Source organism: Felis catus, chromosome B3, assembly GCF_018350175.1.
Source record: "Felis catus isolate Fca126 chromosome B3, F.catus_Fca126_mat1.0, whole genome shotgun sequence".
NCBI lineage: Eukaryota > Metazoa > Chordata > Mammalia > Carnivora > Felidae > Felis > Felis catus.
This window is the reverse complement of record NC_058373.1, coordinates 106,706,449-106,727,280: the sequence shown is the minus strand read 5'-3', so window position 1 is coordinate 106,727,280 and position 20,832 is coordinate 106,706,449. Positions and strand designations below refer to the sequence as shown.

At 38.1% G+C, this 20,832-nt stretch overlaps 1 protein-coding gene across 5 annotated transcripts in view; it reads right to left on the bottom strand.

The window, feature by feature from the left end:
- PCNX4 (pecanex 4) overlaps window positions 1-18,669 on the bottom strand; it is a 38,394-nt gene extending 19,725 nt beyond the window's left edge. The window contains exons 1-2 of one of the 5 annotated variants that reach the window (XM_011283249.4): window positions 18,226-18,669; window positions 4,521-5,265 (exon numbers count right to left, since the gene is read on the bottom strand). In XM_011283249.4, the coding sequence (XP_011281551.2) occupies window positions 4,521-5,218 (698 nt within the window). In that variant the 5' untranslated portion in view covers window positions 5,219-5,265; window positions 18,226-18,669. Of the gene's footprint in view, window positions 1-1,620; window positions 2,456-3,500; window positions 3,915-4,520; window positions 5,266-7,541; window positions 7,676-8,868; window positions 8,905-18,225 lie in introns of those variants that run through there. The other 4 variants (XM_045059994.1, XM_023255740.2, XM_019833078.3 and 1 more) reach the window with 4 other exon arrangements.
- Between the last annotated feature and the right edge of the window lie 2,163 nt (window positions 18,670-20,832).

The following is a 20,832-nucleotide window of genomic DNA, read 5'->3' as shown; positions in this document are numbered from 1 at the left end:
ATATAATAATGACATAATGTGTTTGCTCCAAAGCTATCAAGACTATGTCAGCTAATGCACTGGCTCATAATGTATGTCCTTCAAATTTTATAAGCAGAGAATTAATGAATACAAGGTTAACAATATGATGCTAAATTAGAGGACAATACTTTTTGTAGTGTAGTTTTAAAATGTATTTCATTCTGGGAAGAAAATACTCAAGTGACAAAAAGGAAAATCAAACCACACATAATAAACCACAGGAAGGTCAAGGAAAACATGCAGATCTGTAGTTATTTTTCTTGTTAAAGACAACATTTCTCTTCCTAATATATTTAAGTATAGTATAATTTGTGTAAAAATAATGTATACTCAAGAAATATTTTACCCAACTTTGATTTAACCTCCCTAAATCTTTTTGTTCTTAATAAGCAATGACATAGAAATTTTATTTATATACAAGAATACCATACATAAATATAAGCATTCATATTTTGAGCAGGCACACATCATGATCACTTTCCTGTATGACTCAGACCCAAATAATGATTATTGTGGTCAAGTCTTTCATATGGAAAGTATGTTTAAATTCTATTTCTGATAATGTAATAGGAATCTTCTAGGGCAAAATATCTAAGACCTCAAGAAAAAAAATCTTTGACTCTAACAGCTATAAAAATATTTCAAATTCTGTACACTATATCCACGTCCAGCAAAAAGATGTTTATAGTGGCTAAGATGAAATAAATATGCATCATACGTTCAAACACTTCCTGAGAGTCTATGAACTATAAGCACTGTAGATTTAATACCAGTCTTTGATGAAAATGTACAGAAAAAGTAAATTATTAATACACAGTGTACTGGGTAGAATAAAGAATGGGGAAAGAGAAAATATTATACTGTGAGGCTTGTCTCTTCAACTTTTACATTCTCTCAAATAAAATTAAGAAACAATTTGATATATCTGACAACTGTTCAAATTTGAACAGTGCACACATTTCATACATTTTTATCTGCAGTATCATATCTACTGTATAAAGATCATCTTCTTTATTAGTTTGTTAACCAGAAGCTAAAAATTTCTAAGTCAAGTGAGAGGTAATTTTTCTGCACAAATATGTCATCTTCTTCTATATGAACAGATTTGGGCCTGCTTTTGTCTTTTCCTTTTAGTTGAAAAAAACAAAAACCTGTTTGTAATGATCAAACCGTAAACATTAAAACTGTACATTAAATCCAACTACAATGTACTAAAAACATTTATGTCCTTTGATTCAGAAATGAGTAATGCAGAAATTCAAGGTAATCAAATTATAAATTAACTGAGATTTAAAAAAGAAATTAAAGAACCTGGAGCATCAATTTAAATGCAAAGATGTATTATAGCAGGTATATAATTTCTGATTTCAGAAATAGCACAGTGAGACAGTAACTCAAGAATCTATATTGTGAAAATAATCTTATAAACCTCCATCTTTAAAAAGGGATCAAATGTATACATACACATGTAAACTTAATTTTATTCCTAACTTTTCAAAACTAAGTATTTAACTGTAACATATCTTACAGCTAATAAATGGTAATGGTACTAACAGAGCAATTGTAGATGAATTTCCCATAAACTAATTTTTCCCTTACATATTTGAGTGGATGAAGAAAAAGGATATTATAGTGTCCTCTGGTCCACAAATGTAGCACAATGAGAAGAGATTAAGATTTAAGGAATAGCAATTGGATACCTAAGAATACGTCAGTTTCAGTATACAAAATAGCTAAATATTTTTAAATGTCTTATTTCAGGCTTCCATAACAAATACCGCAGACCAGGTAGCTTAAATAACAGAAATTTATTTCTTATAGTTCTAGAGACAGGAAAATCAGTGCCATTATGGTTGGGTTATGGTGAGAACACTCTTCCTGCCTTGCAGACAGCCAACTTCTCACTGCATCCTCACATGGTGGAAGGAGAGAGATCAAGCTCTCTGGTCTCTCTTCTTATAAGGGCACCAATCCCATAAGAATAGGACTACCCTGATGACCTGATTACCTCCCAAAGACCCCATCTCTAAATACCATCACATTGGGAGCTAGGGCATCAACATACAAATTTTGAGGGGGCAGAAACATTCAGTCCTTAACATTCTAACCCAGTCTCCCAAATTCATGTTCTTCTTACATGCAAAACACATTCATTCCATCCCAACAGGTCCAAAAGTCTTAAAAAATTCCAGCATCAATTCTACAGGCTAAAGTCCAAAGTTTCATCTAACTACCATCTAAAGCAGATATGGGTGAGAATCAAGTACACTCCATCCTGAGGCAAAATCCCTCTCCAGCTGTGAACCTGTGAAATCAGACAAGCTATATACTTCCAAAATAAAACAGTGGGACAGCCCCAGAATGGACATTTTTTTTTAAATGTTTATTTTTGAGAGAGAGAGAGAGAGAGAGAGAGAGAGAGAGAGAGAGAGAGAGAGAGAGAGAGAAATAGAGCACGAGCAGGGAAGGGGCAGAGAGAGAGGGAGACACAAAATCTGAAGCAGGCTCAAGGCTCCAAGTGGCTGTCAGCACAGAGCCCAACACGGGGCTGGAACCCACAGACCGTGAGATCATGACCTGAGCTGAAGTCAGCCCCTTAACCGACTGAGCCACCCAGGTGACCTCAGAATGAACATTCTTATTCCAGAAGGGAGAAATAGGAAAGAAGGAAGGGGTGACAGGTTCCAAAGAAGTCCAAAACCTAGCAAGGCAAATTCCATTAGACCTTAAGGCTGAGGAAGAATCTTCTTGGTTCCATATTTTGCCCTCTAGGCCCCCAGGGTTGCCATCATTACCCAAACAGCTCTAGGTGTGGGTCCCACTCCCAACGCTTTGCAGGGCAAGAACTAGACCCAAGGCTTCCAGCTTCTAGTTTGTTGAAACCAAGGAAGTAGCCCTGACAATCTCTGAATCACTTTTGGGGTCATTTTTCCCCTCTTCTTAAAGACCTGTCAAATCTAAGAAGTCTAACAGCCTTAGTTCATTTCATCTGGTCTCTGACTGCTTTAGTTCAAACTGGCCGTATTTCTGGTCATATAACCCCTTGAACTCTTTAGTGTTAGTCCAGTCACACTCTTGGTGCTCTCTTCAGAACATGCTTTCTCATTTTTTTTGCAATATGGCTAGGCCGAAAATTTTCCAAATCTTCTAGTTCTGATTATTTTTTGCTTAGCAATTCCTTCTTCAATTCAAGCTGTTCTTTTAGCCACTTGCTTGGAAATCTCCTTAACTCTCTATCCAATTTCATCACTTTCAAGTTCTACTTTCCATAAAAATTAGAACAGTTTTGTGCCACGTTATACCAACAATCACCTTTCCTCCAGTTTCCAAGAACATGTTCTCATTTCTAAGACCTCACCAGAAATGCCTTTAAGTCCACATTTCTAGCATGAACCTCAAAACTCTTCTAGCCTCTACCCATTACCCAATTTGAAAGCCACTTCCACACTTTTTAGGTATCTGTTACAGGAGCAACCCACCTCTTGGTATCAAAATCTGTCTTAGCTTGGGCTGCCATAATGAAATACCACAGACTGGGTGGCTTACACAACAGAAATTATTCTGGAGGCTGGAAGTCCAAGATCAGTGTGCCAGCATGGTCAGGTTCTGCTGAGAACTCTCTTGCTGGTTTGCAGACAGCAGCCTTCTCACTGTATCCTCACATAGTGGAGAGAGAGAGAGATCAAGCTCTCTGGTGTCTCTTCTGATAAGGGCATTAATTCCATCAGACCAAGGCCCCACCCTCATTTTCCTAATCACCTCCCAAAGACCCCATCTCCAATCACCATCACACTGGGGGACAGGCTTTGATATATGAATTTGAAGACATTCAGTCCATTAAATGCCTTTACATTTCTATCTGCACATAAACCCGTGAGAGAGAAAGCTGCAATCTATAGAAACAGAGAAAGAAAAGTCAGATTTATAAAAGGTGAGCAAAGGGGGTTATCCAACAATTTTGTAAACAGTTTGGTAAACAGTTTTGTTAAAAAAGTATATTTTTCTTCTATAGCAAATTGATTTTTTAAAAATCAGTATTCATCCTACATACTTATTATAACAAAATTAGAAATGTTACTCATCTTAAATTCACTCAATCTGTACATAATATTTATGGTATAAATTTTAAATTCTTCATTATACCCTCATAGGAAAATTCCATCTCCCTTTTCACAGGCCTCAGCCAGGCTATCTTATAGCACATAGCTCCTTATTTAAAGTGAAACACAGAATTGAAATTTTGCTGATTTCTCTTACCAAAGAGTTTTCAACTCCTCAATAAGGTTTAATTACTACGTTAGTATGAATGTTTAACAGAGATTACTCCGAAGAGATTAATCATCAGAACAACTATCACCCAATGGTTTGGTCTTGATGACTTTCATAGATTCAGTTTTTTTTTTTTTCATAGATTCAGTTTTTTAATACTAAGGAGAGCTCATACTGTGTATGTATGCTTAAAAACAAAGCAAGTGACAAAGTATTTGGTAGCTTATTACCTGTGTGCAAGATCTACAGAAACAAAGAAAAAAATATAAAGAGGTCTCATAAGAGGAGTGATTTCATAAGTATCCTGGGTTTGGAAAGTCGCAGTCTCTGCAGCTGTGTTTACAATTAATGAATATTCTCCTATACATAATGTCATCCATCCGAAGACAAATTGCAGAACAGCGCCTCCTGCACTGCCATACAGCAGGGACATTCTATTTGGAAGCAGATACCATGTTCCAAGACCACACACTAACCCAGCAAGAAAAGAGTGAAAAACTGTATTGGCTATATATTTCTTGCCAGGAATGAGAAATTTGATAGTCTCAGCACCAGCACAACTTGTAAATTCATGTTCATCTTCCTCTGCTAAGACATCTGTGGTTAGCATTCTTTCTATGGTCACCGATTTGTTCCTGGCATATAAACTTGTGGACTGGATGATAAATGCAGTGAAAAGCATCAGTCCACCTGAAAGTGCTGCTGTGTAATAGTCTTCCAAAATCCCTAATTGATACAAAAGTGTCCCTAATCCACCCCAAACCCATGGCATCAGGAAAAGGATAATTTGATTAACATATATATAAGGAGGGGCACAATAGCCTAGTTTGAATCGAGGGCCTCCAAGAACGGTCTGTGGAAAGCGCTTCAGAAAGAAGTCCTGTTTGTAATCATTCAGCAGAGGCACATCTGGACTCATCCTTCTCATTCAGGATTATTCTGAAAGTTACATCCTCTTCTGTAACACAGCAGTCTCTAAGAAAAAGAAAAAAGTCACTACTTGAAAATGTCATACTTAAAAGATGGGGGGGAACTCCACATTTCTATTTTATCTCCTTAATTCCTTCAAGGGCAGGATTTATAATTTCACCCGCTAGCTCCTCCCCATTGCCTGACATACATGCAGCACTAAACAAACAGTTGAAAAGTTGTTTTTTATTTGGGAAAAAAAGGATATTCATTATAATTTATCTAGAACTTATTATTTGGGATTAGATCTTAAATTAACGGAAATCAGATCTAATTAAATTAGATCTTAAAATTGACATTTTTAGATTTTGAAGGCAAAGAAACATTCAAAAAGCCAGTGCTTTCAACTCAAATCTGCCAGTGGTTTAATCATTTTCCTAAGAGTTTTCAATGTTTGGTTTTAAACTTTTCCTCTATTATAAGGGTCAGAAAAATTTTTCTCTAAGGGCAGAAGAGTAAATATTTTGGGCTTAGTGGACCATATAATTTCTGTTACTATGACTCAATTCTGCTACATGACTCAGTTCTGCTGTTGTAGCAGAAAGCAGCCATAGACAATACATTCATAAATGGATATGAGTGGTTGTGCTCTGATAAAGTGTTAGGGTATTTTTACCCATACCTGTGGGCCAGATTCAGTCTGTGGGCCATAGTTGGCCAAACTCTGCTCTATAAAATGAACATATTCTCGTTGATTCCTTTGAATTGAAACGAAAATAGAAATGGAATATGGAAACAAATACTGTTAGTCATATCATCTAGCAATTATAATAAATTTAGGATTTTCTGATAATTTAAAGAGTCAAATCCTGCTAAAATAGTAGCATTTGGGAGTGCCCAGGTGGCTCAGTTAAGCACTGGACTTCAGCTCGGGTCATGATCTCACAGTTTGCGAGTTTGAGCCCCGCGTCAAGCTCTGTGCTGACAGCTCAGAGCCTGCAGCCTGCTTGAGATTCTGTGTCTCCCTCTCTCTCTGCCCCTCCCCTGCTCGCATGCTCTCTCCCCGTCTTAAAAATAAACATTAAAAAATTTTTTTAAATAAATAAAAATAAAATAGTTACATTTCAATAAAATCCATTGACAGCTCAATATGCAGTAGAAAGAACAATAAACTGGAAATTAAAAGACTCTAGGTGTCAGAGTAAATGCTTATTATTAGCTATGTTACCATAAGCAAACCACTTTCTGATTCAATTTTTAGCTTCTCTTTCTGTTATCAGTTTCCAAAATCTACCAAAACTAGGAAAACATGAAACAATAATAGGACCTATATGTGTTTTAATCTAGATTATTTCCATTTAAGGGCCAGAAAAATCGAAGTACCAAATAACGTGGATTCTCCACCTTCAACTTTTCCTTTTCCTGGGATATACTCAGTAGCTTATTCTGAAAAACAGTTGCCTGACACAAGATAGCTAGCAAAGTACTACCTCAGAGATCATATGTTGGGTTGGAAAAGAAAAATTATGTTTAAAGCTGTCTTCATAAAGAAAGAGACATAGACCAATGAAATAGAATAGAGAGCCCAGAAATAAATCCTCACATATATGGCCAAATACGTGACAAAGGTAATAGGGAAAGGATGGTCTTTGCAATAAATGGTGTGAGGAAAACTGAGTATTGACATGCAAAAGAATGAAATTAGGCCTTTAACACTATATAGAAAAATTAACTCAAAATGGACATTAAGTATAAAACCTAAAACAATAGAATGCTGAGAAGAAAACATAGGATAAAAGCTTCCAATACTGGCTTTGGCAATGACTTCTTGGATATGATACCAAAGGTACAGGTTACAAAAGGAAACCAGACAAATTAGATTTCATGAAAATTTAAATACTGTGTACACCAAAGACACTATCAACATAGAAAAGAGGCAACCGACAGAATGGGAGAAAATATTTACATATCATATATCTGTCTGATTAGGGATTACAATCCATAATATATAGAGAACTCCTAAAACTCAACAACAAAATAAACCAACTCAAAAATTGGCAAAGGGCTTGAATAGACATTTCTCCAAAGAAGATATACAAATAGCAATAAACACACGAAAAGATACTCAACACCACTAATCATTAGAGAAACGCAAAGCAAAACTATAACAAGGTACCACCTCACACCCATTAGGATGGCTACTATAAGAAAAACAGAAAACAGCAAGTGTTGGTGAGGATGTGGAAAACTGGAACCCTTGTGCACTTGGTGGGAATATCAAATGAGACAACTGTTGGGGAAAACAGTACGGTGGTTCCTCAAAAAATTAAAAATTGGATTACCATTTGATCCAGGAATTCGACTTCTGGATATATACTCCAAAGAATTGAAAGCAGGTTCTCAAAGAGATTTTTGTAACTCATGTTCACAGCAGCATTATTCACAATAACTAAAACACAGAAGTAAACCCAAGTGTCTATCAAAGGAGGAAAAGATGAACAAAATATTACTCAACCTTAAAAAAGGAAAAAAAATCCTGCAGTATGCTACAACATGGATGAACATTAAGGACAGTATGCTAAGTAAAAAAAGCTAGTCACAATAAGACAAATACTGCAGAATGTCACTAAGGCAAGGTACTTAGAGTTGTCAAAATGATAGAAAGTAGAATGGTGGTTGCCATGGGCTGAGGGAAGAGAATGGCAGTCACTGTTGAATGGGTATAAAGTTTTACAAGATAAAAAGAGTCAGAGATGGATGATGGTGATGACTGCACAACAATGTGAATGCATTTAATACCACTGAACCGTACACTTAAAAATGGTTAAGACAGTAAATGTTGTATGTATTTTACCACATACACACAAATTTAAAGCCGTCTTAAAACAGCCTTTCTTCTTTTTCTCCTTCTTTCTTCTCCTGTTCTTTCTTCAGTTTAAAACAGTCTTTCTGAAAGTCAGTCCTACCCAACCAATACCAGCCCTAGAGACAGTTTTCAGGCATCATGAAAGATTTGGAGGTCGCCATTAAGAATGACTACTTTAGAACATCTCTTGTTATGCTGTTAGGAAGTTCTTTACTGTAAACACCATATTTAGTCTTCTAGTCATTGGACTTAGTTCTGCACAGAACAAGTCATAGCTTTTACTTACATGACAGCCGTGCAAATACTCACAAAATAACATAACCGTAGGGCCAAATGGAACCTTAGTCATTGATGGTTCAATCTTAAGGAATGAAAAGACTGCTTCCCTCCCCTCTGAATAAGCTTATCTCCTGTCTTGATGTCAGGCTCAGTGTACTTTATTCTGGTATGTTGTTCCGTACAAGCCTAAGGTAAAGGGCATATTCTTGTGAGCAGGTGTAAATATTCTGATTTCAATTATCCACAGAAGATGCCATCAGAAAGGAAAATGAACTTGGATGTCTGGCCTGGGATTTTTCAAGAGACTGGAAGTGCCTGAAATTTTCCCAGGGAGTTAGGTAAAAGCTGGTCCCTCCTGCTCCACTGAGGCAAATCAGAAACAAGGTGAAACGGCTCGTTGGGCCAGAAAGCCAGAAACTGAAGACACCTTACAATCATATTATCTGGCTTCATGTTACTATCCATATTCATTTACCTTTTAGTACTTCTGAATCTTTGGTAGAGTTTAGTTTAAATGTTCTTACCCATTCGATGGAATATTCTGTGATTATATTCCGAACAGTGAAATACTCTGAAGATCTGTTGTTGATATGGAAAAAGAAAGATGCCATGACATGTTGAAAAGTAAAATAAACACATTGATGATCCCATTTGCATTTTTTAAAAAAAGAGTATATATACCTGTGTGTATACATGATTGTATATAGTTTGTATAGGTGTAAAAAGTTCCAGACAGCACACATACTACAATGTGATTGTATGTCTGTGTATTTTACACAGAACATTTTGATACCTCTTCAAATTATCAAATAACCTCTAGAACTCTTGGCCCCTTGCCCTGCAAACACATCCCACCCTTTTCTCTCTGGTGTCTCTGCTCATGTTCTCTCCATCCTAGGATGCCCTTTCTTCCCTTCCCTAATTAGTAATTTTGGTCAACTTTAGACATTCAGTCTAATCCTTTCTGCAAATTCCCCAGAACGCCTAGGTCAAACTGTGCCTCTCTTTTCTCTGTATAACAAATATTGCTTGTCCATACTTCTCATCTTGTAACATGTATCAACATAGGACACTTCTTGTATTATTCACCTCTTTACCTGTTATTTTTTCATTTGTATTTATTTTCTCTACTAACTAGTTATTTGTGGGCTGGGGCCAAATCTTGAGACACTTCCGATTCTCCGTAATATTTAGTAAAATATCTTGGCATGGAGAGGCATGTAATACATTAATGGTATAAATAAGATGATTAAAATTAAAAGACAACACTAAATACTGCTGTTTAAAAGGGAAGTTGGGAGTGTTTACTGTTCGTTTTTTTTTCAAAACCTTCTTCCTGCATATCCTGCCCCACTAACAGTAAACTTGTAAACTCTTTATTCTCAGTTTTTAAATGTTTAGAAAATAATTTATTGATAATATGGAATAAATAATGGCACTTATTGATAGTATTATTGGGTCAGAGAAGATTTTGCCTAGAGCAGTATATTCCAAAGCAGTATGCTCCTATAGGAACAGGATGAGCCTGAGGGAAGAGCCTGAGTTTCTGGGACAGAGAAGGAAATGGCTGTAGAATTTTAATGTGACAGAAATCCAATTGTAATTTGCTCCCTATCTTATGCAACATTTTAACTTTCTTCTTTGTCAGGAAGAAGGAGCTAGTTCATACTAGGAGTGAAAAGCAGAGATAAAACAGCAGGTAACAGAGTCAAAATAAGGCAAGATCAACCACAAAAGAAGTGAGAGCACATTATGAAGTATCAAGAGAATGTTCACACTTGAGTCTCCTCAAGACAGATTTGAATTATTTTCATGTGATATTAAAAGAAAGGCTGAAGGATACAGAATTATTTGCTCTACACAATGTTTCTTAAAAGGGAGTCCATGGTCAAAGAAGCTTGATAAATAACACACTAGGACATCATCTTGAAGAGTCACAGTGGATATCAGCAAACTAAAGACTTAGAGACATCTTTGAAGTTAAAAACAAAACAAAACACGACTGCAAACCTGCTTAAAATGTATCATTTGAATTTTCCAAACTCACTCGAACAGGAAACCTAACTTTCCCACCATATCTAGCAACAGATCATGTGTGTAGTGTTCTCTGTAAATTGCTTGAGAAATACTGGCCTCAGCTTCAATTATGATCTTAAAGATTTAGCTAAGCCAAGGAGAATTAAAAAATATATCTATCTTGGGGCGCCTGGATGGCTCAGTCGGTTGTGTCCGACTTCGTCTCAGGTCATGATCTCACACTCCGTTCAAGTCCCGCATCGGGCTCTGTGCTGACAGCTCAGAGCCTGGAGCCTGCTTCAGATTCTGTCTCCCTCTCTCTCTGCCCCTCCCCTGCTCATGTTCTCTTTCTCTCTCTCAAAAATAAATAAACATTTAAAAAATATATGTATCAATCAGGGGGCACCTGAGTGGCTCAGTCAGTTAAGCATCGGACTCTTGATCTCTGCTCAAGCTGTGATCTTGCGGGTTTGTGGGTTTGTGACCTGCGCTGGGCTCTGTGCCTACAGTGCAGCACGGAGCTTGCTTGCTTGGGATTCTGTCTCTCCCTCTCTCAAAATAAATAAATAAACTTAAAAAAGAAAAGATATACCAATTGAGGAATGTCATGAATAACGCTACACAAGGAAAAAGATTATAAGGGAAATTTGTCAAGTAGCAAGTATATCAGATTGCTGAAAAGCTTACTTCTAGTATGGATATTTTTTTCTAATATCTTAAAGATAAAAGAGGATTGTACGGGGGTGCCCCAGGTGGCTTAGGTGGTTGAGTGCCCAACTTTGGTTCAGGTCATGATCTCATGGTTCATGAGTTTGAGCTCCATACCAGGCTCGCTGCTGTAAGTGGATCCTCTTAAGATTTTCTCTCTCCTTCTCTCTCTTCCTCTCCCACTCCCACTCTCTCTCTCAAAGATAAATAAAACACTAAATATATATAAATGTATATTTATACATATATGAAGGACTGTATGACAGAAACTGGAAATTCATTAAAGCAAAAAAAAAAATAAACTGATACTGTGAGATATTTAATTTAATTACAGATCCTGGAAAATTTTTTAAATATTTTCTTTATATAGAGCAACACTTACCATTTATACCAAGAAATCTCCGATTTTTAGAGAGAAAGAGAGAGAGAACACGCACATAAGCAAGTGGGTGAGGGGCAGAAAGAGAGGAAGAAAGTGAATCTTAAAGCAGTCTCCACGCAAGGCAAGGAGCCCTATAGGGCTTGATCCCATGACCCTGGGATCATGACCTAAGCCAAAATCGAGTGGCATGCTCAACTGACCAAGCCACCGAGTACCCCCAGAGAGATCTTCTAAATTCTAATCTGGATTACTAAAATGGAAAATAAATTCAGACTAATTAAAACTTACTTCCTGAATGGGAATTTGGCATACATTCTCAGAGACAATTTCTAAACAGACTGATGCATTTGTATGGCTGCAGCCTCCAACATGTTAAAATGAAAAATGGCTCAAGGCTTAGGAGGAAAAATGCTGTGAAAATAAAGATTAAGGGATAAAGATGGCATCACAACATTGATTTTGGCCATATGCTGTTTTCATATGCTACTCTGAAAGTGGGCCAACAAAATAGCCATAGAAACGCTGCTTTATTTGGAATTTGACCATTATCTAGAAGGGTGAGAAACAGATCAATCTGGCAATGTACTAGGAGGGAATTCTTATTTTTCAACTTTAATGCAGGAATCAGGCAAGATACCAACCTGAAAAAAATCCCTTAAAGAAAATAATAAAATAATAATAATAAACAAAAAGTGGCAGTTTGCAGGGGATTACAATAAATTTAAAGTTTTCTTAGTCAATTGTCCAATTTTTGTTTAGTAAAGGCTACTTGTTTTTAATCTACCATTATTTTTATTGATTGGTTAATTTCATTCATTGAATCCACACTTTTTTTTCTGTTCTATTGGATTCAGATTTTTTTATGGTAAGAACACTTACCATGAGATCTACCCTCTTGACAAATTTTTAAGTGTATAATACAGTATTGTTAAGTAGCAATACAATGTTGTACAGAAGATCTCTAAAACTTACTCATCTCACACAACTAAATCTTTATATAGCAAGTCTTCCTCCTGTTTCTTCCTCCCCCAAGTCCCTGGCAACCTTCATTCTACTGTTTCTAGGAGTCTGACAATTACAGATACCTCATTTAAGTAGAATCATGCAGTATTTGTCCTTCTCTGACTAGCTTATTTCACTTACCATAATATCTTCAAGGCTTATCCATGTGATCACATGTGGCAGGATTTCCTTCCCTTTTTAGGGCTAAATAATATCCCATTGTGTGTATATACCACATTTTATCCATTCATCTGTTGATGGACAATGGGTTGCTTCTGTTTTTTTGGCTATGGTAAACAATGTTACAATGGACATGGGAGGGCAAATATCTCTTTGAGATTCTGATTCCAGTGTGTTCAGATATATACCCATAAGTGGGATTGCTGGATCATATGGCAGTTCTATTTTTAATTTTTTGAGGATCCTCCACATTGTTCTCCATAGCAGATGCACCATTTTGCATCCTACCAACAGTGTACAAGGGTTCCGATTTTTCCACATCCTTGCCAACGCTTGTAGTTTTTCTTTCGTTTTATTTTATAATAGCCATCCTAACAGGTATGAGGTGACACTGAATCCACACACATATATTGAGCATGTCTGCCCTGTGTGTCAACTATATTTTTGTTATACTTTCAGGAAACTTACTATCTCCTAGTATATTTGTCAAATTTTATTAAATCTTTGCTCTCATATGTTTAATTTCTAAGAGTACATCTTTAATGCCTGGATGTTCCTTTTTATAGAATCTTATTATTTCATTAATATGGTCTATCTTTCTGGGAATATTCACTATACATATGTGTGTACATGTAGATAAACATCATCTAATTCCTTTGTAAATTGCCTCTTTTTAAGTGTTCACTTCTTGGGGCATCTGGGTGGCTCAGTCAGTTAAGCATTCGACTTTGGCTCAGGTCACGTTCTTATAGTTTGTGAGTTTGAGCCCCACATCAGGCTGTGTGTGCAGGCACGGAGCCTATTTCAGATTCCGCGTCTCCCTCTCTCTCTCCCCCTCCCCCACTCAGGCTCTGTCTCTTTTAAAAATGAATGTTAAAAAAAAAAAGTGTTCACTTCTCATTAATTTCAAAGAACTTTTTATATATGAAGGATATTAGCTCTGACATACATTATAATCTTTTTTCTCTCCCTATGTTAACTTGTACTTGAAGCACTGTCAGAAGATGCTGGTGAGGATTAAAGAATTCATTTTGATAGCTGTTAATATAAACAAATATGTTATCCTTCCTTTTATAGAGAAATAGTTAAATGAAATTTAGTATTTTGATACATTTAAACTTCTGAATACCTACAATGTACTAGGTAATGGTAATAAGGCTACTGTCTGATCCAAAGAAGATTATAATCCAGTAGGGTAGAGATCATTTGCCTGTCAAATAATTGTTACTGGTAAAAGTAACTCTGGAATTATTTTAACTTTCATTATGAAGAGAATAAGCAATAAACAAAGTTAGTTTACAAATAACATAGAATTATTATTATTATTTTTTTAAACTTTTAAATTTTTTTTTTCAACGTTTATTTATTTTTGGGACAGAGAGAGACAGAGCATGAACGGGGGAGGGGCAGAGAGAGAGGGAGACACAGAATCGGAAACAAGCTCCAGGCTCTGAGCCATCAGCCCAGAGCCCGACGCGGGGCTCAAACCCACGGACCGCGAGATCGTGACCTGGCTGAAGTCGGACGCTTAGCCGACTGCGCCACCCAGGCGCCCCAACATAGAATTATTAAAAATAAACTTTTCAAGAAAAAGTAATTGCTGCTTGTTTAAAAAATGCCTACACAAACTTTGTCAGTAATAAATAGAATGCCTCATCCATGTTCCTCAAAAGTACTTTAAAAAATTTGAAAGGAGGGGCACCTTGATGAAAAAATTTGAAAGAAGGGGTGTCTAGGTAGAGCAGTCTGTTGAATGTCCAACTCTTGATTTCAGCTGGGGTTGTAATCTCACAGTTCATGGGATCGAGCCCTGCATCAGCCTCCGTGCTGACAGCATGGAGCCTGTTTGGGATTCTCTCCTTTTCTCTCTGCCCCTACACTGCTCACACACTCTCACTCTCACACACACACTCACTCTCTCTCTCTCAAAGAGACCTAAAAAACAAAATGAAAGGAAATATACTGAAGTTCTACTTTTCTAAGCATCACCACCTTTATTAATATGGGAAATAAAAAACTTCATGCATGTCTAGAAAAGAAACAACATGGCCTACATCTTGAGTACTCAAAAGGCATGCTATGATTAAGTAATTCTCATTTGCTCTGGATCAAATGACCTGTTACTATCAGAGCAGTTTTTTTTTTTTTTTGAAAGTTTTATTTATTTATTTTTTATTTGTAATTCTGAAAATACATTACGAATGTTAACTAAATGCATACCATGGACAAACAGCTAAATTCCTGAAGAGCCTTTTGAAAGGCATTTGGTGCTAAAACATGAAAAACACATTTCATGTTATAGTTTATCACTTACTATAGTAAGTAGTTTCTTCTCACCATCAATAAAAGGAAAATCTACTCAAGCACCTAAAAAGAGTCTTGGGGCGCCCGGGTGACTCAGTCAGTTAAGCCTCATGACTTTTGATTTCAGCTCAGGTCATGATCTCAAGGTTTCTGGGTTTGAGCCCTGCATCAGGCTTTGCGCTGACAGCATGGAGCCTGCTTAGGATTCTGTCTCTCCGTCTCTCTCTGCCCTTCCCCAGCTCATGCACACTCTCTCTCCCTCTCAAAAATAAATAAACATTAAAAAAAAAAAAAAACGAGTCTTAAAATGAAAGAACAAGCACAAACACATCTCTCTGATCAACAAAATGGTATTTATTCAAATTCAAGGTTTGGGGAGGATTTTTGAATCTAAGAGTTTTCTGTAAATTCATAGGAATTGGTCTGTAAAGAAAACAATGGATGGAAAGGGTAACTAGATAGATCAAAGGATCACCCTTCCCAAATGTATAACACTAGAATATGAATGGTTAGCATTCCATACTCTTGGAAAACTAAAATGGTAGAGAATAGCCAAGGTCACATCAGTGCATCACAAATGTGCCAGGCCAGCTGACACTTCTGCTTCTATCCCAATCCACCTCTCCCATACTGCACACATCTTACCAATCACAAATGCAAAGTGATTAACAAGTTTTTCTTTCAAAATCAAGTATCAGGTGAATGAAGTCTACCATTCACAGGGATTACCAGAAATAAATCAACTTATTTCACAGAAACGAAAACTGAGAACCAGTGATACGGAGTGACTTAATCCACACATAATGTCAGTTGGTGGCTGACCGAGTTTTTCGATCATACCAAACCATTGTCAAATGAAAGGCAATTTTAGAGGTTAGAGAAATAGAAGGATAATTTGGGAGAAAGAGTTTTCAGGGAAAAGTGGACCTGACAGGAATCTCCAAAATGTCAACATAGGAAACTTCTGTTAGCCAAGCCAGCCTGAGAATACTGGCATGTAGGACTCCTTGATAAGAGATAAACACAAGTGGGAAAGTGTCTAGAAGAAAAGATTCTCACCATCAAGAAAATGAACAACCCCCAGAATGGGAAAAAATTTTTGCAAATCATATATATGATAAGGGACTTACACCTAGAATACATAAAGAACCCTTACAACTCAATGGTGACAAAAACAAAGAAATCAATTTAAGGAATTTCAATAGACATATATATACTAATATATATACTAATATATACTAATAGCCAACAAGTACACAAGTTTCCACATCACTACTCATTCATTAGAGAAATGCAAAGCAAAACCACAACGAGGTATCACTTCAAATCCACTTGACTGGTTACCAAAAAGACAGAAAACAAGTATTGGTGAGGTGGGGGGGGAAACGGAATCTGCAAGTAGTTTTGTAAAAGGGAGCAGCGGCTTTGAAAAACAGTCTGGCAGTTCCTAAAAAGGCTAAACAGAGAGTTACCATATGACCTAGCAATTCCATTCCTAGGTATTTACCTAAAAGAAATGAGAGCATAAGTGTACACAAAAATTTGTACATGAACATTCATAGCAGAAATATGAATTTTCCAAAAAGTAGAAACAACCTTAATGTCCATTAGCAGATTAAATAAAATGTGGCACATCCATACAATGGAATATTTTTAGGCTATAAACAAGAATGAAGTACTGATACAGGCTACAACATGGATGAACCTTGAAAACATAATGCTAAATGTAAGAAGACAATCACAAAAGGCCACATATTGCATGCTTCCACTTATATGAAATGTCCAGAACATGCAAATCTATAAAGACAGAAAATAGGTTAATGTTTGCCTAGGGCTGGTGGGGATAGTGACAAGTGGGGTAGGGAATAAGGGAATAATTCCTGAAGAGTACAGGGCTTTTTTTTTTTTTTTTTTTTTTTTTTTTTTTTTAAGCAGGTTCCATGCCCAGCAGGGAGCCCAACGTGAGGCTTGAACCCAGGACCCTAAGATCAACACCTGAGCTCAGAATCAAGCGTCAGATGCTCAACTGACTGAGCCATCCAGGTGTCCCCCTTTGCTTTAATTTTTCATTTGTTTTTACTTTTTAAGGGCCTTCTTTAGCGGTGATGAAAATGTTCTAAAATTGACCGCAGTAATACTTGCATAATTCAATGACTATACTAAAAACCACTGAATTGTACACTCTTTAAAAATCTTTAATATTTTTAAACCTTTTTAAAAATTTAAATTCCAGTTAGTGAACATACATACAGTGTAGTATTAGTTTTTACAAAAGAAAAAGTTCCCCGACCAGGTATTGTCCATTAATAACTAGTAGGAAATTTAGGAGTAGCTGACAGGTGCCCCGGTTAAATTACTAAAATGGCATTGTCTGGTCATAGAGTCAGGCTCTGTATGCTATGATAAAAGTCTGGAGATTTGGCATGGGTGGCAGTGGACACCAAATGACACAAAGGATGGTCTGTGCCCTAATTATATGAATGATTTGGGACACCAGGGTGGCTCAGTCAATTAAGCCTCTGATTCTTGGTTTCAGCTCAGGTTATGATCTCAAGGTTTTATGAGTTGGAACCCAGCATACACTGGCAGCCAAGAGCCTGCGTGGGATTCTCTCTCTGCTCCTCCCCCACCCGCACTCTCTCTCTCTCTTGCTCTCAAAATAAACAAACTTTAAAAAATGGTTTAACAAAACGAACAAACAAAAAGAACGTACCTAATGTCAGATAGCTGAATACAAGAGAAATGATTAGTAAAGAGCAAATAATCAATTCACAGGTCTGATAGATAACCTCTGTTGTAGATTTCGTTGAAGTAAACACTGGTCCTTGACAGAGTTTTGAAAAAAGGCAGATTAGGGGTGAAAGAGTTATTCATGTTCAGGGGGACGTAAGTTGACCAGGCCGGGGCAAAAGTGGTCTAGCTGGACATAAGGAAAGAGTACAGGACTATCTAAGGGATGCAGTTTGTAAACTGTATTGGTGAAACAAGGACATCACTCAATCAAAGCCCAAAGGACCGTTTTCCATCTGACCAGTGTCTCTTAGAGACAAAACGCTGTAACTCAACAGGCTAAAGCAGTTTTCTGAAAAACCTTAAAGTCACATTGGATTGATTCCTCTAGGCACGGAGTTCATCTTCCGTCTAAAAAGTGCAATAATAACATTTGAAGGTTTTATAGCGAAGAACAAGAAATGTGCGGCAACTGAAACTGCAATAACGTGACTCTGCATAGTCCTGGAAATTAAGGTGACCAAGAAATCCCCAGGTGGATGTCGGGGTTCGAACGTACCTCGAGTCACCCGAGGGCAGAGGCGGTGCGAAGGCATCCCGGGGACTGCATTTTTGCAGGTAAACCCGGGTTGGGCGATCCTGCCCAGAGGCTGCCGGCGACCCGAACGCGAAGGCATAGAAGCTGTAGCGGCCAGGCAACCAGCTCCCCGAGGTCACGCCTGAGCCAGCTCCGCGTTTCCATGGCTAACGTCAACTCCAGCGGGTGCCACCGCCACCGCCGCGGAACCGAGATCGCGCTTGGGGGCGGTTCGGGCCCCCAGCTCGCCCCGCCCCCGGCTCGTGCTCGCTTCGGGGCGCTTACCCCACCGCCGGCCGAGCGAGGCGGAGCTGGGGAAGAGGGGCGCTTTGTTCACTCCAGGCCTGGGCCCACGCTCCCCTCACCCGCGGCCGTGGGAGACTCCGGGACTCTGGCCTCGCCTTGCGCCCACAAGCATCCACAAAGGCACAGGGGCGGGGGTCTCCGGTCCAGTCCTGAACTTTCACCCGGGCCGCGCCCCTACGCAAAAGCGCCGTTTCCCTGGTGACGTGACGTGCCCGAGGGAGGGAGTAATGCTTTCTGGCCGATTGACGTGCGGCAGCCATTTCGCGAGCGTTGGTTTACCGGTGGTCTTACCGCCGATTCTGGAGTGTAGGGTGACTCCGCCGCTCGGTGTTTTGCACTTGTATTAACCACATCCGCACTTTGGCCATCGCCACTTGGCACACGGACGGTAATAAATGTTTTTAGTGATACTTCATACGCCCTCTTCAGCTTGGAAGATTTGGAACTGGCTATATGTCCTAGCTATTGCCCTTTTATTGCATACTTTTTCTCCCCGAGTGGATTTGTGGCTGCATTTTTAAATGCGAGGAACCAAAATGCCCATCATTGAATCATGCTACGAGGAAGGTATCTGTTAATAAAATGAGGCAAAGTCCCCTATCCTAATTGCGGGGGGGGGGGGGGGAGGTGCGGGGGTGTGGAAAGCCCTGGCCCACTGTTACTACTTAGTGGCAATGTAAGTAAGATACGGGAATCTTTGGAAGGTAGCCACAAACTCCTAGTTTTGCCGGTTTAAAGTTACATGCCCCGCGCCCACCGCCTCCATTTTCCAAGTTTGATTTCTTATTCATCTTCTGGACACCTTCTAGATTGCTTGTTGGAAGTCTACAAGGTGGCCCCTTAGAGCATTACATTGGAAATTGGTCTCAAATGATTTAGAGGCTCTTTAAGGGAACTCCGAAGCCGATTTGTCAGTATTAAGGTACTTCTGTTTCCTGTGTGATTGACACTAGCAATTCTGCATACTCGGGACTTCTAAGTGCTCAAGGACTGTCTTGTTTGGATCTCTTTACCTCGAAACTATAAATGCGGCCCTTTTTTGGTTTGTTTTCTGGTTTCACTGGAAATGGTGGCTTAGTTCTCAAGCATCTAGGTTTTCAAGCTGTAAGGAAATTTTTGTGTGTGTTAATATGAAAAGAAAACCAAGGATTACTCTGTTCAGAGGGAAAGTGTAGTTTATTGTAGTTTATTGTGGGAAGAAAACCCTGTGCAGTTTCAATAACGTACATATACTTGACACAGTTAGCAGGTAGAACCTTTCATAGTTCAGTGTGAGGGGGAGAGGTACTCTTGGTCCATCCCTAATGTTTCCCTCACTTTCAGGGAAGACATACTAGCCTTAGTCATCATGGGTCAGGATACCACCTGACATCTAGTTGCTAGAAGTCAGCGTAGTGTGATTAGCGGTACAGGCTCTGGAATTAGGAAGTCCCAAATTGTTGGAATCTTGACATCGCAGCTCCCTACTTGCGTGATCTAGGGGTTACCTCATCTTCCTGGTGCTCAGTTTTCAAATCGTGTAAAATAAGAGAGAGAAAATTTATCGCACAGGGAGTTGCGTATTTTGGATTAAATAACCAAATCGCTCAGTTAGGCACAGTTTAAGTGCTTAGTGAGAACGAGTTGTTGTCTTTATGTGGAGAGGCTGTATTTTTGCCACCTTCAATTACATAGAATTCGATCAGAATATTTTTGTTGTTGTGATACCTGCTGTAGATATTTGGTTGTTAATTTTTTCTTTTTTCCAATGTGTTTGTTACTTTGCCCTTAGAATAAAATTGGTAAAGCTTATGGTTCAAGGCCTTTGGTTACTAGTGTATAAAAAGTAGTCGTTCAACATTTACTGAAGTAGTGGATGTTGTTTGCCAGGAATCACACCTATTGCTGCACATTCAAAGTCAAATAACACATGGATTCTATCCTCAAGGAATTTACTAAAATATAATGAGAGACTAACAAGGACATCAGTAATACTGAGTGTGTGATAAACAAATAGGCACTGGGGCCATAAAATAAGTACAAGTTAGCTGGATAAAGATCTGGGAAAGGAGGTATTTCAGGCAGGAGAGCACCATTCATTCAATTAACAAATATTTAGAACATAAGTCAGGTACCTATGGACCCTATTTAATCTTAACCGTATGAGATAGCTTATTATTCTCATTTCAAATATAAGGAATCTGAGCTGCAGAAAAGTAAAATAAATGAGACTTAGAATTGAGCGTTTATCTGTATGTCTTCAAGATCCGTTTTTTTGTTTTGTTTTGTTTAAACAAAAAATCC